Raw genomic sequence first — 21,069 nt, forward strand, 5'->3', positions numbered from 1 at the left:
CCATCTGAAGGGATGGAAAAAAGGAAAGAACAACAGTACATCGAGGACCGTCCACGGTAGGACGCCTTTACTTCTGCAAATTGAACTCCAGATCCTTTCCGGGCAAGCACAGGGCTGGAGGAAATGAAAACCAGGAAAACAATTTGTGCACAGAACAATAAGATGGAGTTTCATTTTGGTTTCACACTCAAATACAGTGCAGTCATAATTTTTTAAATATATTAATAAAAGTCATCGAGTATGGAAACGTTCGGAAGCTGCACTAAAGAAAAGCCCCACTTCTGCTCCTGAGCGTGCTTTAGCAACAGCAAAGTCGTGGGAAAGCAAAGATACAGCTGTTTCCAGGCAAACGGCCCAGAACTGCTCAGCATCAACCAGCAGTCTCCAAAGCACCAGAGAAACACGCCCAGAGCGACTCCCGGGCACATGTGCGGGGCTCCGAACAGCATGGGGCGCGCGTGTCCACCCCTCCGCGCCCGGACCCACTCGGGCACGGGGGCAGGTGAAGGCGCCCAGCGGCCAGGCGCCCCCGAGGTGCGAGTTCAAATCCCGCTGACTCCGGGCACCCTCACGTCGCGCGGGGCACACCAAGTTTTCTGCTCGCTTGTTCCCAGCCCCGAGGAGTCCCCTAACTCGCCCCTGCCCAGCCCACAACAAAGGAGACTCCCTAATGGATGCGCGACCGCAGCCCACAGGGGTCCCCGGCAGGGAGCGGCCGGGGAGCGCACCTGGCTGGGCCACGCGCGACCCCGGAGGGCGGCCCCGGCCGGGGACAAAGGGGTCGCGGGGGGCGCCGGGGCGCAGGGCGGCACCCGAGAGCGGAGCCGGCCCGGACTCACCTTCGCAGCGGCCCGGCTGCTCTCCTCGTGGAGCAGGAGGGCGGCGAGCAGCAGCAGCAGCCAGACGCCGAGCCGGGGCCCCATGGTGGCGCGCCCGGGGCGGCGGGGACCGGCGTGGGGACGGCGGGGGCCGGCGGCCGGGCGCTCGCGGGCCGCGGCGGGCGGCTCACTCTCGCAGGGCCGGGGCTCGAGCGCTGCGCACCGACCCGGGCGCGGCGGCTCGCAGCGGAGTCCTGAGCGCGGCCAGGCGAGCTCCCCAATTTGTTGGCGGCGCTGCCCCCTCCCCTCGGCGCGGGCGGGCGGCGTCTCAAAGGGGGAGGACCCTGCGGCGCGGGTAAGAGGCGGCGGGAGCGCGCGGCCCGGGGATTGTGGCTGCCGCGCGCCTGGACGCAGGGCTCCGCGCTCAGCACCCGCCGCGGCCGCTGCCCGCCCCGCGCCCCGCGCTCGCCGACCCGGCGGAGCTCTGAGGGGGGAACGCGCGGGCCCGAGGCCGGCCCGGGAAGCCCGGGAGGGCGGCCGCGCCGCTCGTGCCGCCGCCGGCGCTTCTGGAGGGCGGATGCGCGCGGGCCGCAGCCCCTGAAGCCGGGCCCGAGGTGAGAGCGGCCGCGGGACGCAGAGACCCGGGCGGGGGGCAGCGCCCCGGGCGCCCCGTGAGCTGGGGCCGCGCGCCCCGCTCTGCGAGTGGGAAGGGGGAGGGGACGGGGCGGCCGCGGCCGAGCGGCCCCCACCAGGGCTCCCCTCTCCCCGGACTCGTCGTGGGGCGGCTCTCGGTCACCGCAGTCCGAGGCGGGGGCGCACCTCACTTGTCCCCGTCTCACAGACGGAGCGGGCGGCGAAGGCTCTCCCTCCCCAGACCCGGCTAAGCCCGCTTTGTCTCGCCTTCCAGGCTAGGAGGGAGCGATCGCAGCCCAGAGGGGCCGAACTGGGAGATGGACAGGAACCAGCGTGTGGCGGCGGGCCCTGCCCTGCGGCGGTAAGCGGCTTTCTGCCCGTCCCCGTGGGTCCCGCGCGCGTGTACTTTTAGGAATTGCCAAGCTCAGCCCGGGCCGCTGGCTTAACGGCGCTCTTCCTCCCTCTCCCATCCAGGTGGCTGCTGCTGGGGGCCGTGACAGTGGGGCTCCTGGCCCAGAGCGTCCTGGCGGTAAGTCCTGGCTCCTATTTCAGGCTGTGATTCGCGCGCCAGGGAAAGAGTGTTTGGAACACCGAGCGGCCTTGCCAGAAGGCAACTCGTGCGTGCTCACCTGAGCCTGCGTGTGTGTGTGTGCGCCCGTGTGTTCCTCTGTGTCCTCGGCAGCCCCTACCCAGAGCCCACGCTCTGAGAAGGCTCGCCTTTCCCAAAACACCGGGTTTGCCCTCCCTTGGGTCCCCCTTCAATCCTGCGCGTTACAGGCGTCAGCTCTTCCATGGGAACCAATAATTAAAAACGTGGCTCGAGGCATCCTTTTCCCTCGTCTGAGCAAAGCCGGGTATTAGAAGCAAAACCGGGCCTTAGAAGCGAGGGAAGCGGGCCAGCTACGTGGCCCTGAGGCGCCAGGCTTCAGGCGAGAATGGTTTGTGGAGCATCAGAAGCTGTCCTCTAGGTCCTGCCCTTGGCAGAGTTTCCTTGTTCTTTTGAATGAGAGGCTCTGGGGGAATGGGCGGGGCGCGGGACAGGACACCTTTGTACTCCTCAATGCTGGGAGAGAACCATGGAGGAATACGGTGTTTTCTGGCAAGATAGCTCTCCCCAGGAAGAGCCAGGGTGGAGCTGCTAACGGCCCCACCTGGGACCCTGCTGACCCATGGCCCCCACCCCAGCCCCCCCATTCAAGGTGACTCAGCCAGCATTGTCTTTGCGTGGTGATCACACTGTGGGATTTTGTGCATCGTGTTGAAGTAGGAGCCACTTTGGCTGAGCGTCATGTGGCGTGGCTGAGCTATCACAGCTTTGCTGGGTCCCGTTAGCTGGGCACCTAAGTGTTTACGCTGGGACTGACAATCAGAGGGCCTGACCAGGCATCCTGGACCCCACCCTCTCCTACTCTGATGGCCTATGGCAGTACTTGCCTCCCGGGTGGCTCCGCTGGGAGCCCCCACCCCCGGCCCCTACTCTGGACAGAGTGCCCAGTGGGAAGCTGTGTTCGTGGGCGTGATTTAATGTCTATGGTTTTCACATGGTTCCATCCTCATGTAAAACAGACAAGGGTTTTGAAGGCCATGGGAAAGCTTGGGAAAGAACCTTTAGCCTTCATTTTCCGCTGACTTCTGCTCCAGTTCGGGGCCCAGATGGGAGTCAGAAGAGGAGTCTGTAGACTTTGACCTGCCAGGCCAAAGTTTTCTTAAAGCTCAGGTCTGTCTCTCCTCCCTTTCCTGATACCCTGATTTAAGATCAGAGCCTCGATATTTGAACCAACCCACTGATCCTTATGGGTCTTTATACACACATGACATACAGGACTTGGCTCAGAGTTAGGAGCCAGAACCACACACACACACACACTCAGAGAGGGAGGAGGCCTTGCAAAGAAAAGGCCTGAATCCTGGGAGAGTGTGCACTGGTTGTGCTCACTCTCCCGCCCCTTCGTCCCCTGGAACCACTTCTGTAATATCGGTGTTTTCCTTCCTGAGTTCAGTGAGAGCCCAGGAATCTTCTCCGGGACAGATCCTAAAATTAGTGGAAAGGGCTTCGTGTCAGAAGCCCTGGGTACTAAACGCAGCTCTGCCCTGCTCTCACAAATCCTCAGCCCTGTTTTCTGCACTTCAAACAGGAAGAGAATGTCCCCCAGCTCGTTACGTGTAGCCCTCCTCGGGGCCTTCCTCCAAAACCCCCTAGACGCTGCAGACCCCCGAGTCTCTGCTCTCTGAGCCTTGGATGGGACCGAGAGCAGCTATTCCCTGCAGGGCTTCTCAGAGCGCAGTTCTCAGACCTCGACACTCACCTGCAAAGGCTGGTTGGAAATCCAGGCGTCTGGTCCACATCTCGAATCTTCTGGTCAGTCTTTGTGGGGTGGAGCCTGGGAGTCTGCATCCCCATTTGATGCCAAAGTTTGGGAACCATTGAGTTGGAGTATTGGGTTGGAAGGAATTGTAGCCCCTTGCCAGTTTATTTCATTTCCCTTGGCTTTAGATTCTAAATCTACAAATACAAACAGATAAATACTCTTGAGCCATTTTGCTAGAGACACACTGATACATACCATTCACCAGGCATGGGGAAGTAAGGTGTTCAACAGCGGCCCTTCGCCTGACTCACTGCTTACTGACCACGGCCTTTAATAGCTGTTACTCATGAAGTGATTCCTTGAGCCTTAACTGTGTTGATTTAAGAATCTGTCCTCATTGTGGCAAGTCTGGCTCCTGCCCTGTGTGTCCGCCATGCTGGAGAGTCCTGTCTCGGTGCCTGTCTGTGCCGAGACGTCTCCCAGGGGCGGGGAGGGGCGGGTCAGTGAGAAGGGCTGCTCAGTGTTGATCGCAGAGCTTTGTAGCAGAAGCAGCTGAAAACGGTTAGCAGAGAGGGTCAATGATGATTTAATAAATATTCACTGGGTGCCACCTTGTACCTTAATCCATCTGAGCCTCAGAGGAAGATACGCCTCCCTGAGTAGGTAACTATCATTACCCCCCTTTTGCAGGTAAGAAAGCAGAGGCACAAAGACTTTAGACAGCTTGCCCAAGGTGTCTCTCTTTGTAAGCAGCAGATTTGAACCCAGCCACCTCCCCACTGTATGGCATCCCAGGATCAGACTGTGAGCCAGCAGAGGGGGAGCTCCTGAGTCTCCTGGTTGTGCCGTCCCCTGGCTCCACAGGCGAGCAGCAGAATAAAGCCCCCACACTGGTTTCCAGGAAGGGGGATGGCCCTCCGCCTTCTCTGCTGCTTTGCTCTGAAGAGCAGGAGGCCAGAGGGAGGGAGAAGCAAGCTGATCTGGTGTCCAGAGGGGAAGAGGGAAGCAGAGGTCCCCTGAGCAGCCTGGGTGCAGACCCAGTGTGCGCACGTGCGCCCTGGGTGTACCACACTCACCGGGGGCAGGCTGCCTTCCTGAAGCTGCCCGGCCCCAGGGTGGTGCCAGGGTGTGAGCGCAGGTGAGACGGCTCATCCTAGATGGCCACCGCCCCAGACCCTGAAGGCAGGCTGCCTGGGGCCAGGGAGCTGCTGCCCGGAAGCATTACCACTTATCTTGAGATGGGGCAGCAGCCTGAATGTCTAAGGAACCAGCCCTGTGCGATTCTGGGGGGAAGAGAATTCCAGAGAACAGAGACAGCCCTGGAGATCAGATATCCTGGGGCTGGGCCGACCTCCTGACCTCGGCTGGGGGGCCCTCAGAGTCTCAAGGTGGCAGGGTGCCGTGCGCCCCGGGAAACGCCGGGCTCCACACTGTCTGCACCCCGGCTCCTTTGCCAGGTGCCTCCAGGGCTCCAGGCCCTGGAAAGTTCGCTGGCTGCTCCTGCAGCTTCCACGCCTCCCCGCCCCCTCCAAGGAAAGACAGGAAACAGGAGAAGGAGTCTGTTCTCAAGCTTCTCTGTCTCCTTCCAGTCAGGTTATTGATGAGTTTGGGAAACGTACGGCGCTGAGGTGCTGCCCATGCCGGACCTGAGCCTCGGGGAAAACAGCTCTTTCCCCGAATTCGCTAGCGCTTTAGCCCTGGTGTGCAAAATATGCGCCCCTTAGAATGGGGGAAACATCCCAAGGTTCCTCCTCTGTTCATGGAAAAACAAGCAAACCTCCAGCTCTCTGGAGGCTGCTGAAGTAACCCCCCTGCCTGGCCTTCTGACGTGGCTGCGGGGAAGCACACCAGGGATCTGTCACAGGAGCCCAGGGCCAGACTCGGGTACAAAGCGGGACAGAGGGGCCGCAGCTCTCCCACTGTCGGTGGGTGTGTTTAGAATCAGAGAGAAAAGTGAAATTCAAGCAAAAATGTTCACTTAGAAAACAAAGGGTTGTCTTCCTGAGGAGAGGGTGAAAAAAGGGTGGCTAGCTTCAGTGAAATGACAGAAATGCGAGGAGAGACGGAAGGACAGCGTGGGTGACGGTGATGTAATGAAAACGTGCCTGCGCAGAGGCTGCTTCAGCATGTCAGACTCCCACTCTGCAGCGGAATCTTACCTTTGATTAGAGGACTTTAGGGGGAGCTCTGAAATCAGCCTCCCGCTGCCCCTGGTGATGTCACTGGCGTCATCGCCACCCTGGAAGGTGGTGGGGAGGTCGGGGAACCCGGCCTTGGCTGATGTGGTTGCAAACCGGGCATTCCGTTCAGGAGCTGGTGGCTCTGGGGCCAGGGACTGCACAGCAGCTCTGGGGGGGCCTCTCTGCTGACTGCTGTGTGACCCGGGAGCAAGTCATCCAGCGTTTTAAGGGAAGGTTGGTGTCAGTGCTGGGCTGCCCCAGGCGGTCAGTGCACCCTGGGGAGCTGGGGAGTCAGAACTGAGGACGGGCACCCCCCACCCCCGCTGCCACCGCAGGCGTGTCCCTGGGCTGAGACCCCTTCCCAGTGGTAACACTGGAGAGGGGACGCTGGTCCAGGTGAGCCTTTGAGCTGCTCCAGGATATGACATCACGCAAGGCTTCTTATCTTCAGGGTGTGGGGAGTTTCGGTAAACCAGTGAGTGATACCTGGTGGGCCGTCAGGAGGCAGGTATCTGGTGGTTACCTCCTGCCACGCCCCTGGGAGCTGCTCCCCCCGACCCCCTGCAGGACAGCTGAAGGCCTGAATGACTCACTAACCAACTTCCTCAGCCTCCCTGGGGTTATGTGACTTGATAATTCAGGAAGGAAGGCAGTGTCTCTCAGGGAGGGTACAGCTCAGGGGAAGAGCACGGACTCAGCGTGCACGGGGTCCTGGGTTCAACCCCCAGCGCCTCCATTGAAAAAAGAAGGTGATGTCTACCTCACTGAGGCCCCTCGGCGCCTGGACTTGGTCTCCTGTGTTGGGATCTCCCCTCGCCTGAGGCTCCTGTCAGGATATGTCCTGCCACCTTGAATGAGGCATTTTGAAGCAATAAGTTCTTTTGTTTAAAAAACAAAAAAAGCGCTCGCCTCGGTGCAGAGGGGTGTCCTGGCTTGGATCCTGGACGGCAGAGAGAACGTGGGTGGGAAGACTGGTGAGATTCTGATAGAGTCTGTGGGTTAGCTGATGTTCTCCTGTTAATTTCTCGTTTTGACAAAATGTGCCAATATCGTTGTAAGACTTGGACGTCACCTCTGGGCGCAGGGTTGTACGGGCACTCTGCGCTGTCTTTGCAACTTTCCTGCAAATATAGCTTGTTTCAAAAGAAAACCCTGCTCTTAGAAGCCGCGAGCCAGTCACATCTGGCATGCATAACCTGGACAGCGCGGAGAAGCAGCCGGTCGTCCGCCAGCAATCAGCAAGGGGGAAGCAGTGTTCCCAGGCTTTCCTCTGATCGCACAAGCAAACAAAAGGCACTTCTGTGTCCTTGGAAATACGGCAGAAGTGGTCCCGCCTGGGGAAAGGGCTTTTGTCCTCCTAACTTGGGTGGGGTGCTTTATGGAGAAAGGGAAGGAAAGGCGTCCTGGAGGAGTTTCCAGAGCTCAGCATCTCCGAGGGGCTCCAGGGCTGAGCCACAACAGCCTCCCTCTTCTTGACCGACTGATCGGGAAGGGAAAACGGTTGCTTGGTGGTTTCCAGAGCTCGGGGTGGCCCAGCCAGTGTGCAGGATGGTGGGAACCCCAGTGGACAGCAAGGATGAGAAAGTGGCCCTGCCTGGCTTGTCCATGGTCCCCATCGCTACGGGCCCCTGTGGAATCGGGAGGTGGCGATCTCCAAGTGGCCACAACTTCTACTCCAGAGATGGGTGGGAGACAAGGGCCAGCAATAAGGATGCCCAGTGGCCAAAGACTGTCATCTGGCACGTTTGCCCCCGTCACCACACTGCAGGCATTTCTAATTCCATTTTGCAGCTTCCTACACACCTGATCTGTCCCCTCACAGTAGCCTGGCGCCCCGGTGATGTGAAGGACACCCTGCCCCTTGCCCGTCAGAGTCCCCATGTGGCAGAGGTCAGAATCCCACACCTGGCTTGAATCCCTGTCCCTTGCAAGCAACCCATTTCAGAGTCTAATTAAAGTGCCCTCTCAAAATTATCCTTAGAGAGCCATGATTTTAAGTCATCATTTGTAACTCCTGTAGAGATACAGCGTTAAATAAAAATCTTTAAAAAGATCTTTAAAAAGATCTTTAAAAAGATTTTTATTTAAAGTCTAGTTGATGTACAGTGTTGTGTTAGTTTCTGGTGTACAGCATAGTGATTGAGTTACATGTGTGTATATACACATTCTTTTCAGACTCTTTTCCATTATAGGCCCTTACAAGTTACTCAGCGTAGTTCCCTGTGCTGTGCAGCAGGACCTTGTTGTTTATCTCTTCTGTATATAGTAGTGTGTATCTGCTAATCCCAAACTCCCAGTTTGTTGCCCCCCACCTTAAGCATTTCTCTTTACTCATGTGATTATCGCCACTGTAATTACTGCCACCACAACCCAAAGTTTAGGGTGTATCACATCGCCTCCAGGATTCGTTCACTGGTCCATCGTACAACCCAGGGTCTGAAACCCAAGAGGCACCCAGTAAAGAGTCCATAGGTAACTGAAGGTGTCCTGAGCTGAAAGTATTGAACAAATCTTCCGGATGAGGAATTCAGCCATGGAAGAACTAGAAAAGATTAGCTAAAATGTAGTTTTTCTCAGTGTGGTTCCCCCGCCCCAGTTAGATGCTCCCCCCACTGGCTAAAGCAAGCAGTCTGTGATGATAAAGGAAACGTTGCTCTGTCTGTGAACGATCTGCATTTTTCCTGGGGATTGTTTCAGCCCCACCCACAAAATTCCTATTTTGCTGCGTTGTCCAGTTCGGTGATCGCCCATGTGGGAATTACAGAGGAGTTTGTGTTATTGGATTCCACGGACTGATTTTTTGGTACCTGGTAGGAGTTACATAACCGTGTGCTTTTCTGTGTGTCGAGCACTTTTGGAAATGTGACTGTCGTTGTGGAGTGGTGTGGGCCCCAGAGAGCAGTGAAAAGGGCTTCTGCCTGGGGACACGATCAAAGGCACGTGCTCTCCGGGGTGCCTCCCGGGCTCTGGTTTGTCCGTTAGAGAAAGGGGAGGCCGAGTAGCAATGGCTGGGAGATAACTGCAAACTGATGTCTGGACAGCAGGACACAGGAAACAGACCAGCATCTTCCCCCGCCCTCTGCCCGCACCCCCGAAGCTGGCTCCAGGTGGGAGAAAAGGACAGGGTCTTCTTGGAGGGGCTTTGTGGGGTCCTTGGGGTCAACATCAGAAAGACTAGCCCCTAGAGGTGCTGCTAGAGTTCCAGAACCCCAGGAATGGCTAAAGTCTCCCCAGGAAAAACACAGCAACTGGCGCCAGGAACTGGCCCCAGCCACTGACACGCATGACCCGCTAAATGCCCACAAGCCTGTGAGTATCCCGCTTTCCAGGCGTGCAGACTGAGGCACACAGGCAAGGGCACTTGTTAAGGTCAGTAGCGCAGAGAGATGCGAGAGAAACCCAGGACTTGCCGATTCCAGAACCTCTGCTCTTACCCACCGTGCTGAGCCATCAAATCCCTTGCTCTTCTGGGGGGCCTCTTCAGAGAGGCTGGCCCACTCATGTGGATGGTAGTTGCTCATGGACTCTGAGAACAAAGACTGGAAAGGCTGCAGGAGGCGTGGCCCCCAGAGGACGACCAAAGAGGGCATGCGAATGGGCCTGGGAACCTGATCAGCAGGACAGAGTCCCAGAACCCTCCTTCTCCAGGTCCTGTGCAAAATCCAGGTCATGGAAGTAAAGGTACCACCGCCACATAAAGGGGTGGGGGACAGACAGCATCATCTCAGAGCATATGAGAGGCTGTTGGAAAATTGCCTTGAATTGGAGAAAGATTTACTGAAACCCCCTGGGGAGTAAGGGACCTCCCTAGAATTATCTTAGCTGTGCAGGGGGCCCCCGTGGATAGCAATGGAGTGATAACAGAACCCATTTTTCCTGGACCAATGCCAGCTTCCCTATTTCGGGGTCTGCTTTTTCTGCTTTGTTTTCTGATCTAATGTTTTTCATTGGTGTTCCCACGTGCCAGCAGATAGACAGGCGTGGTCTGTTAAAAAGAGTTGGAGCATCTGGCTTGGAGTCCAATGATCAGGGAAAATCCAATAATCACTTTCCTTTCTGAATCTCCTTTTCTTCATGCGTAAAACAGGAACACCAGTATCTGTGTCACAAGTTCACGGTGAGATCTTTTACGTGAAATTCATTCGCCAAGTAAGCGTGTCCCATTGAACTAGGAATAGTGTTCACTCACTAGTTTCATTCGTCAGCCCTCCCGTGGACTCAGGTCCAGGTCCCAGGACAAGGCCAGGCTGGAAGCAGCAGGGGGAGTGTTCTGAGCGACTGCACGTGGGTGTGTGTCAGTGAGTCTGTTTCTGTTTTGTAAGTAAGTTCATTTTTTAGATTCCATGTATAAGTGATATCATACAATACTCATCTTTCTCTGACTTACTTCATTCAGTGTGATCATCTCCAGGTCCATCCATGTTGCTGCAAATGGCATTATTTCATTCTTTTTTATGGATGAGTAATATTCCATTGTATAAATATACCACATCGTCTTTATCCATCCATCGATGGATATTTAGGTTGCTTCCAGAGCTTAGCTGTTGTAAATAGTGCTGCTGTGGACACTTGGGTACATGTATCTTTTCTAATTAGAGTTTCTGATGGAGCATGTAAGCTAAATGTGCCATCTGGAGCACTGGTGATGAGAAGGCAGCCACTTCAGGCTCGATGTAGCAACAGCCGCTCCCTGCATGTGGCCTTCAGGGCAGGGGAGAGAAGGTTCTGTTCCCAGGCCGGGACGCAGGCTGAAGCGGACGTGGGGCAGGCACAGCAGGCCAGCAGGCCTGAGGGATGTGGGAGGAGCTGCAGGGAGGAAGGTTCTGGTCTTCAGGATTTTGGGTGCCCACACGGAGACCCTGCCTGCTGGGGCGTAGCCATGGTACCAGGAGGCTGAGCTGGGGACACACTCGCTGGGGCTCCCGAGTTCACATGGTGAGTTGGGTCCAAAGCCTTTGGATGGTTGTTTTTAGTTTCTTAAGTCTGAAAAATACCCGTAACAGGAAAAATTTTAATCAAAGTTAGCTCAAGGTGTAATTAAATTATTTCCAGAACAAATGGAAAGATGTACAAACAGAGAACATTTTGTTCGAAGGACTCTGAGATCCAAGTATCACTTAACAGAGCAGGAAAACTCTAGACACTCTGGTTTGGCCACATGGTCCAGAAAACACACGACGGGACCTTAGGACAGGACTGCTTTCTTGAAGGAGCAGAGAGACCCCTCCCCCACCCCCGGCATCAGCAGTGCTGCTCTCTGCTGAGGGTCCCAACCTGTTTCCTCCGGAGCGCCCAGGAGAGTCCAGCTGGAAACTCCAGGAGGAAGACCACCCCTTCCCTTCCTTCCTTGCTTGGTCTTGGTCCCGATGGTCACAACTGCCCAAGCCGCAAGGCAGGACCAAATATGGGCCTGAGATGCTCTCCCTTCGTATCTGAAAACCACCTTCCTTTCCCACCAGCTCCCACCGGGTCTGGCAGCTCCCCACCCCGCCCCTCCAAGACAATCTTAGCTCAGACAGGATTTCCTTCGTCTTAGTCATCAGCTTTTATAGTCCAGTCTCCCTTTCCCGTTGCAAAACAAGGAATATTAGCAGCAAACAGTCTGGAATGATTTGTAAACCTTATGCCCGTGCGTGTAGACATCAGTTTTTGTGTGTGCTTATCAACATCAAGATGCCAGAGGCTGGAAAAATAAATGCGTTTCTCCTTGTGAAGTGGCACGCTACAGAGAGTTTTCAGCTGTCTGCCTTGGCTTTTGTGAAATCGCAGAAGAGCAAACACGTTCATTTTTGCTGCATCTCTGAAAAGCTGCAAAGTTAAAACAAAAAAAAATGACAATTTTAGCAAAAATCATTCACGTTGAAAATGAAGGCTAATAGAATGAAGGGACAGTCCAGGAACATTTCTGGCTGGTAACGGGTCTGGTTCCCACCATCATAAAAGAACAGGCCTTCGAGGCATGATTAACACATTTCCTGGGGTTTTGAAGGAGAATGTCGTCCTCATCTTCTCCCCAGTGATTCTCCGAGGAACCAGAGCAGCTCAGTTACGGGAACAATGCATGTAGTCGTCAGGTCTGCTCTTGATTAAAATGGAAACTCAGCCAAGTCACTCAGCTCTGACTGCCTGTGCAGGGGGAAGGTGTGTCCCGGACCCAACCCCATGAAGAGAGCCCTTCAGGACCCCTCTCTCCCCTCCCTCTGGGTCTCCCGCCCTCCCCTCCTAGCAGCAGTACCCGGTTCAGCGCAGCACTCTACTTTTCCCGTTGTACTGCTCCTGCCAGGAGATGGAGGACAGGATCCATCCTCACCCAATTCATGTCCTATCAAGGATGTTGGGGAGAAAACAGATTATATCTCTCTACAGATTCTAATTTTTTCTTTTTCACCTATGCTCCAAAATTTCTTCACTGAGGCCCTGAGCTGTTCTAGATCTAAAACTCTGCTCAAAAGTGGGTCTGATGTCAATAACGTGCATGCAGAATTTGCCTCTGGTTTCCCAGGAAACCTGTGAACCTTGGCCTGGCAGGAAGTGAGGATCACCTGGGGAGCTCTGTGAGACTGTGAGTGACGTGCTCCGGGCGGGGCCGGGCATCTGTCACCCTGGCTGCCGCGGCTGTCACCTGGGGGGTGTTCCAGAATGCTGGTGCAGGGCCCACCCCTAGGGACACCCTCAGGTGACTGTAAGGGAAAGTCAAAGCCGCGCAGAGAAGGACTCGCCCTTCAGATCAGGAGAGCGATTTGCTGCGTTCTCCGGGTTCTCCAGTCTTGGGTCCTCCGCCCGCCAAACGCAGCGCCAGGCCCTGGGGAGCTGCGGCACGCGGCCCCGGGCCCCTCCAGCCATCGGGGACGCAGTCCTCAGACCCGGGCTGCGCCACGTGAGTGGATTGGCGATGCATCTGAACCCCCGTGCTGTGATTGGCCGGTGAGCCTGAGCTCCCGCACGGTGATTGGTGGGCGACCTGAGCGCCTGCGCTGTGATTAGTGGGTGGTTTCTTTGCGTTCAACGGGAGCAGTTTGTGATCCGCTTCTCACCTGATTGGAATTTCACCTTCTAGAAACAAATGACTTTACTCCAGACGGGGAAGGAAGGAAGATTAGTCATGCTAAGGATTTTTTTTTTTTTAGTTCAGAAATTCCTTAATAAAGAAGTAGGAGCGGTTGAGAACAGTGTTGACTCCTGCCTGGAAGTTCCAGAACAGGGAATGGTTGCAGCATAGGATGCTTCAAAGCTTTGGGAAGACTGGTTCCCCGGGACACAGTCAAACCCGGATCACCCACCCCTGTGCGCTCTAAAACGGGAGAGCACAGCCAGAGCAGTGTCCCGGAAGAAAAATAAACTTGTCTAAAGGGTATATTTCATCCATTTTTAGACTTGTCTTTCTCCTTTGTACAGTACCTTTAACAAAATCTTTATCCCTCTAGTTCTTGAGTGAGGACAAAAGACTAAGGCTCTTTATTCTGCCAACATTTTTGACATCATGTTGGTTTTTCTTCCCCATTGGCTTTAATTAACTACAGTCTCTAAGAATAAACAGACAAAAAGCAGGCTTCTTGAGGTCTTCCTTAATTCCTCATAATAAAAATTTATCTCAGCTCTTTATTCTTGCTAAGCATTTCACATGTTAAAAATTAGATAAATTTCCTGAAATTAAAAAATAAAATCTTGACACAGGATTCCTATGTCACATATACGTCAGTGTTTGTGAACTAATCACTCGGAAAGGATCTTATTAATGTCACTGCAGGTCCCCTTGCATATCTAGTACAAACCTGTGTTGATTCTCTCATACTTTTGTTTGTTTGTTTGTTTGTTTTTTAAACCGTGATAAAATGTACATGGCATGAGATTTACCATCTTGACCGTTTTTCGGTGTGTAGTTCAGCAGCACTGAGGACATTCACATGGCTGTGCAATCTCCGTCCATCCCCAGAACTTTCTTCATCCCCGTGAAGTGAAGCTCTGTCCTCATTAAACAATAACTCCCTCTTTCCCCTCCTCCCCAGCCCCTGGTCACCTCCAGGTTACTTTCTGTTTCTGTGAGTTTGTTTATTTTAGGGACCCTCTGTATGTGGAAGCATACAGGCTTTGTGACAGACTTACCTCGCTCAGCACAGTGTCTTGAAGGTTCTGACATGTTTGTGTCAGAATTTCCTTCCTTTTTGAGGCTGAATAATATTCCTATACTTTTCAAAGTTCTTGTAAAGCTCAGTTTTGTTTTCTTGGCTGATAGCATTGGTGGTTAGTGTCTGGTTTAGAAGGAGCCAGTGGGCCCGCTGGCCTGGGCTCCTGCACTTGGGGGTCTCAGGTGGGTCTTCCCGCTTCTGCATGGCTCACTCACTGGTAGCCTGTCTCCTCTTGACTGGCATCTTGCTTTCTGGCCATTGCTGACCACTCCCTGATAGAGTGGGTCCCCAGGGCTCGCTGTTTCCTTTGGGACAAGCCTGATGTGCAGCTGTGAGGCTTGTGCATGAGGCCTGGGCAGGAGATACAGATGAGGGCGTCACAGACCTGGTGCAGCTCCCGGGGCTGCACGAGCTTTCCCAGGAAGAAGGTAGAACGTGGAAGCATCTAGATGGGGCAGAAGGTGGGCAGGGAGCCAGGAAGAGGCCCTGGAGAAGCTGCGACTCAGAAGCCTGCAGAGGAGGCTGTTTCCAGGAGGTGTGAGCAGGCCATCAGATGCCACCAAGGTCTTGCCTGTAGATTTACCAAACTGGAGGTCCCCAGGCCCTTTCTTCATGCAATGCTGGAGTCACAGACTCTGTGGGTCACAGAGGCCCCCAGGAGTTGGTGAAGTGGATCTAAATCCCTCTTCTCAGTGTCTGCCTGTGATCACCGCTCTCCCTCCATCCCCCACCGGACCCCAGGCTCCCCGCAGGCTCAGAACCTGTGCCCTCCCTCAGCATAGGGACCTGCACAGAGGCGCTGAAAGATTTCCATTAATAAATGTGTTATTTAGCCATCCTGCAGGAAGACGTATGATTCTTAAGGTTTCTCAACAAAGGAGACCAGTGGCATGATGAGAGGCCGCTGGGCTGCCCGGGCAAGGTCAGCTACGGCGGGAGGGAGGAGACCCAAGGGCGGGCTCCGTCCCACTTTCAGTGTCTGGGCCTGACACGCCGAGCCCAAGCCCTCATCCTGCACCAGTCCCCCCACTGCTCAGCTGTCTGTCAATCTGAGAGCAGCACGCAGACAAAGTTATGGGCCCAGGGAAAACCGGCGGCCAGTCCCCTGGAGTGTGTTGGTGGGAGTGGGGACCACATTTCTCAGTGTTTGAGGGCCTGTGCCCATCAGTAGCTTGGATCCCGAAGACGGAATTGTTGGAGGCTCCCTAGCAACAAGGAGTTTCTCCTCTGCGCACTCTGGGTGGGAGCTGTCAGGGGGCTGTGACCCGAAGCCCAGGCGAGGAGGACGTCCCAGATGCGGCCACCTGCCCGGGGCGCCATCAGGTGTTGGGATGCGTGCCTCCTGGGATGCCTGGCACCCATTTTGCTGTGTGCTTTTTTCTCTTTCAAGTCAGTAGTGCTGAATGTGTCTCTTTAACGAATACTCATTCCTCTGCAATTGTGAAGCCCAGGCTTTCAATGAGTGAGCGTCAGGGAAGCGGGGGCCAGCCAGAGGGTCCATCTCCCAGACACAGGAAGTCGGCAGAGGTGCTCACGGCGGGAGCGCAGGCAGAGGCACCGCGAGGAAACTCCCCAGGCGCGTGCTCGCTCCTGCTGCCGAACCTGACCATGGCCCGTCAGCTCCAGGCGGGCGGGGACCAGGTCGTGGGCACGCCAGCTCTCCAGTACCCAGTACGGGTTGAACGTGGTGGCTGGAATGTGACTCACAGCACAGACAGACGCTGGCAGGAGGGAGGAAAGCGAGGAAGACAGGCATCCTGGCCAGAACAGACACTGTTTGGGGGACTTTTTGTTCAGAATCACAACACAGTCCTCTTGCTCGGCGCCAAAGACACATCCCTCAGAAATATGCACCTGCGGCCAATGACCAGCCCTCCTCTCTCACTGGCTCCACTCGATTTGAGCCGCTGTGTAAAAAACTACTGGGGTAGACAGACGTCGGCTTATCTGCAAAGTCAAACTAATGCAAAATATGCTTCCTCTGCAAGACAGAGTGCCAGCTGTCTCCTGGCGCGCGTCTGGCCAGTGAGGGCTGCCGGCTGAGCTGAGCTTTTTCTTCGGGACAGTGGAGGTTGGCCAGTGGCCTCCTTTGTGCTTCTGGAAACTCTGTTGAGGGTAAGAATGTGGAAAGTGGACCAGTGACCAAGCCATACAGTCCGATGGGGTGGGGGGTGGAGAGGATCACTCAAATCCCCACGTATCAGTCAAAGTGATAACTGAGCCTGCCCCCCCAGCTCCCTCTCGACCGGGCCTAGGACTCAGTCAGTCTCCTCTGTAAGCGCCAGTCCCTGACAAGGAGTCCACAGGAAACCGTGTCTCCTCACCTGGGAGCACAGGAAGTCACACTGGACTCTGCCTTGAGGTCCTGGCCAGAGTCGGAAGAGCTGGGCCAGAGGGTGCTGGGCAGACCCCGCTTTCATGCCACAGATTCAGCTCAGCGGTTCTGGGCAGGGCCTGGGACTCTGCATTCTAATCCACTCCCCAGTGAGGAGCTTCTGCTGGTCTGGGGACCACAGTTTGAGTGGCAAGACTTAGATGGCGTCTCCAGGACCTCGTGATCCTGCTTTGCCTTTGCGTAGTGACTTCCTCTCCGTCAACAGAGCGTGTGGCTCGGCTTCCACCCCGACAGGCCCTGCCAGTCTTCTGGAAATGCTGCAGAGATGTGCTCCACGCACCGGCTTGCGCAGGCAAGTTTTGGAAAGCCACGGGTGAAAGAAAGATCATTTTCATCTACTGTTCTCTGACAGTGTTAAGGAATTTCTCTCTTTGCAACGTGTTTTATCTTTTGACGTGTAGGGCTGGCTGAGGCCTCTGGGGTCACATCCTGCCTGAGAGCAAGTCTGACCCTGAGCACTGCAAAAGCAGCCCATTCCAGGCGGGAAGGGCGCGGGAGAAGGGCTGTCGTGGCCTAGTTCACGAAAACTCACTTATCCCCGTAACAGTGGTCTGAACGCCACCAGCCTTGGCTTGTCGTCATTTGAACAGAGTTTAAACCCAAGAGTACACAGTGATCAGAGATCAACACATTTCAGAATAAGTGTTTAGAGCCAGCTCTCCTGCGTCGTGGAGAGTGTCCTTGAGGCCTGCTTCCTGTTGAAGTGAGGCTGGAAGTGCCCGCTTCCGCCCCGTTGTCTCTCGGAGTCGTTAGAGGAGCTCTAGACCCCCTGGAATGACACTGGATTTCCCCAGTGACGGCCAGTCACACGGCTGCCTGTATTTACTTAGAGCGTCTGTCAGACAGAGTCCTTCGGAAAATTCCATGTAGGACAAACATACGACTCGACTCAAGCTAAGACCGCTTTACCCTCGCGTTGACGCCCTCTAAGCAAGTGAGTTAGAATGAAGTTCGGGGCGAGGTATTGCTTAAAACTCAGTCACATTCACAGTCTCGGGTGGCATCTCATAAGCCAGCTGAGAAACGTGACCAGCATGTGTCCCCAACGCCCTGACCGCGGGCGTGTCACGGGCTTAGACTCAACGAAGAGCCTTGCTCGTTGTGCGCCCGCGGCGCCCCCGGAGCGTGAAGCGCCGTCCGCTTAGTCGCTCTTGGAGCCTCAGCCTCGGGCACCTGTGCCTCAGCCCAGCGCGCACGTGCTCGCCTCACCCACGTCTGCTGTCTCCTGGCCTCGGTGGGCCTCTCCCCGGAGCCCCTCTTTCAGCTCCCTGTGTGGGTTGCCGTCAGGGATGCCCCCAGCCACGCACACCGCAGCTTCGCCGGCTGCGGGGGGTAGCTCGCTCCCTGCCTGCGCTGGCTTCCTTCCACGCCCTCAGGGCTCAGCACTCAGTCACCACGCTGCGTGGTGCGGACATCTTCTCCCCACACCACTGACCACGTTGGCTCACACCCAGAAAGCAGCTCTGTTACATCACCTCTGCCAGCCGGCCAGCCAGCCCAGCCTGGCCATCTCGGGGTCAGAAGGAGCCCACGTTTGACATTCGATTTTTGTCATTAAAAGAGAAGTAGTTGAGAGTGCCTTAGAGTGGTCCTCTTCATTGGCCCCAGGGTTTTTTAAGTGCATGTCTTTTTCTAGGGAAGAGCTGGAGATGGGGGTGTTGGAATGAAAAACAAAGAAATCAGCTTGAAGTACTTGGCTCTTGTTGTTTCAAGAGAGGAATTCATTCTGTGGGTGTCACTGAAGCGTTAACCCCCCCCCCCGCCCCCGCCGCAGTCCCAGGGAAACCATTCCCCTGCTGTGACCCACACCCAGCTAATTCTGTTTTCATCATTAGTTAAAGCGCTGGTTCCAAGGGCAGTCTTACCACTTGGCCTCATCTTTTAAAAATTTACCCTTTCAAACAAAATGGTGAACATAAACAGCTTTTCTTGGTCACGTACCCAAAACGATTATTTTCCCATAGACTTGACAAAGTCTAAATAGACTTTTTATAACATTTTCCTGAAATTTTTCTTAGAAACAGAGTCAGTATTTTAACTGATTATCAGGTGATACAGAACTATAACCCGTAAATCGTGTACCATAAACCTCATTAGTCTAGACCAGCAACGATGACTTTGTCTTCAGGAAACCATCGGTGAGAAGGGGTTTCCAGTTAATATGAATCGTCTGAAAAGGTTAATCAGAAAGATACTTAATCTACTTAAGAAGACAAATCTTCAGGCAATTCTGCAGCACCCATTTACCTGTACAGGATGCTTTGTTCCTGATGCGTGTTACCAATTTGTTCAAACCGTCCTGAAGAACTCCTGTCTGAGGGCCATGACTTCTTAGCTGGTTTGTTGACTTGTTTAAAAATCAGTAAAGTTTTGTTTCTCTTTTCAAAATCCCCCAATTCGGATATCTTTCCCTGTTCAGTCTAGGTCTTCCACATTAAATAAAATTAGTCAAAATGCTCACTCTAGTTTGAGATTGAAGAACCAGACCCGGCTGATCAAGTTCGGTGAAACAAATGTGGTCTAAGTGGAGATTTGCCAGTTAAGCATTTTACTGTCTTTCTCTACTTCATTCTCTTCTTTCATGAAATATGAAAATAAAACACTGCACTTTCAGAAGAAATAGAAGGTGCAGATATGTTTAGCTCAACGGGCTAACGGCATGTTCAATTCAATGATTCTACCATGTGAAAGATGGCGTTTAAGGAACTATTCCTTGCAAAAGGGTCATCTTAGGTGTCGAAGCTCAGAGGCAGGTAAGACCTTGGGGGATCAACTTGTCCAGACTTCCCCTAAAGATCAGCCTGGGGCTCAGAGACGTACGGACACCGGCCTGTAGCCACAGAGCTGGCTCCCGGTAGACTTGAGAACTCAAGTCCTAGTCTGGTGTCAGTCTTGATAAACCAATGCTGTCATCTAATTCCACGAATTAAGTCATTTTACACATTAGACCGTTTGAGTACATTACATGATTCACTGTTTTTAAAGGCCTGTTTGGAAAGTGGTGAACAGGACATTCTACCAAGTCAAACCCATTGATCTTCATAGAACTGTATCACTGAACAAAGCTCAGACATCGTTGGGATCCCCAACTACAGCAAAAATAAATGCTTCTCTTTTAGCACCATGTGTTTAAAGTCTTTAACCAGGTAGAGAGGTAAGAAAGATGCTAATCTGAACAAAGGGCAGAAGTAAATGAACAGGAGGGCAGACCTTGAGAGAAGTCGCTTATTACTTTAGTCCCGGGGTATTCGGTTGCTAATGCTGGTGTTTTAAAAGCTGTACTAAATTTAAAATAGTGTGAGGCACCACATTCACTGTTTCATCACTCTGAACACCTTCGAGAACAATCCCCCGTCACTGACCTCACCTCCAATCAACCTGAGGTTTTTCTTTTTCTCTTTCTGCAGGGGAGGCGGCTGGGTTTGCTGATTTATTTGTTCTTAGAGGAGGCACTGAGGCTTGAACCCAGCGCTAATAAGCACGCACTCTGCTACTCGAGCTGTATCCTCCCCCTCAGGCTGAGTTTTGAACTTAGGAAGCCTAAATTCCTGACAGCGCCTCGCTTAGAGAATCCTGGAAGCTGAGATGAGACTCTGGTCATACCAAACACTTTCTTAAAAGCCCTAGACAGTTGTGAGAACCGTTAGAAAGGGCAAGGCAAGGATGGGAGGCGCAGAACACGGAGAATATGGAGGAGATAATCAGCCAGAGGCATAAAATGTGGTATTTGGAGGGTCGGCTACCTGTGTGCCTGGATGCGCTGTGGACCCCTGTCCTCTCGCCCTTGTTCCTGATACTCTGTGTTTCCCGTGGTCCTTCATACGAGAGGGACACTCAGTGCTTCCCCCACATACACCTGGTGAAGCGCATGATTCCATTGGGAGCAGGGAGGAGTCTATAAAATGCATCAAAACGTAGCTAGGAAGCCAGCTTTTCATCTCTCTTAATGGCAAAACCAAGCGTGGAAGATGCAGTCAGTATATTGCCGCAAGTTGCCAAACCAACACTGGCGTGTTTGTTTTTCTGTGAATGCGAATGACCGTTTTTCAAATGCGAGATCCCTGGAACCGTTTTCTCTCTTTTACCGTGAAAGATGTCACGGCTTTCCACGGCCCCTTTAACTGAGAATGGAACTTGATTTTGTTTTGCAAGTCATTCTTACAGCTGCATGACTTCATCTCAAGCAAGCTAAGTAAAGGAATTTTCAGTATTATAACGGTCACTAAGCAGACAACTGACGTGTCAGCGTTTAGAGGGGGATGTGTCTCAGGGCGAGGGTGGAAAGCTACCTGCTGTAACACCATGTTTTACTTGGGTGGCTTCATTGTGTAGGTGGGTGGCGGGTTGGAATGAAGCTGGGCGGTGTCGCTGCGGGGGAGGGAACAATACCACACAGAGCCCTTCCCAGCCACGGTGTCAGCCTGATTGGGGCAAATCCCCTGAAGTCTATTGAGACCCCCCCACATCTGCTTGTTCACCATTCATCTAAGCAACTCTGCAAACTGCCCGAAGCCTCCTCAGGCCAGTATTTCTGGATTCTCTTATGGTTCAAAGCAAAGTGCTTATCTTTGTTTTCCTAAGTGTTCAGCACTGGCCGTCCACCTCCCT

The 21,069-nt window shown here is 53.9% G+C and overlaps 2 protein-coding genes and 1 long non-coding RNA gene across 3 annotated transcripts in view; 1 reads left to right on the forward strand and 2 right to left on the reverse strand.

Annotated features, from left to right (window-relative positions):
• The window catches only part of COL4A1 (collagen type IV alpha 1 chain), a 129,169-nt gene extending 128,100 nt beyond the window's left edge, over positions 1-1,069 (reverse strand). Inside the window, exon 1 of the mRNA XM_072976534.1 lies at positions 840-1,069. Within this exon, the coding sequence (XP_072832635.1) occupies positions 840-923 (84 nt within the window). The 5' untranslated portion in view covers positions 924-1,069. The remainder of the gene's footprint in view (positions 1-839) is intronic.
• Positions 1,070-1,206: 137 nt separating this feature from the next.
• The window catches only part of COL4A2 (collagen type IV alpha 2 chain), a 161,328-nt gene continuing 141,465 nt past the window's right edge, over positions 1,207-21,069 (forward strand). The window contains exons 1-3 of the mRNA XM_072976533.1: positions 1,207-1,432; positions 1,726-1,812; positions 1,926-1,980. Coding sequence (XP_072832634.1) covers positions 1,769-1,812; positions 1,926-1,980 — 99 coding nt within the window. The 5' untranslated portion in view covers positions 1,207-1,432; positions 1,726-1,768. The remainder of the gene's footprint in view (positions 1,433-1,725; positions 1,813-1,925; positions 1,981-21,069) is intronic.
• On the reverse strand, positions 11,462-12,389 carry LOC140685576 (uncharacterized). The gene is made up of 2 exons (XR_012058847.1): positions 12,176-12,389; positions 11,462-11,748 (listed from the first exon to the last, which is right to left on the reverse strand). It is a non-coding gene; the product is annotated as an uncharacterized lncRNA (long non-coding RNA).

Source organism: Vicugna pacos, chromosome 14 (assembly GCF_048564905.1).
Source record: "Vicugna pacos chromosome 14, VicPac4, whole genome shotgun sequence".
NCBI lineage: Eukaryota > Metazoa > Chordata > Mammalia > Artiodactyla > Camelidae > Vicugna > Vicugna pacos.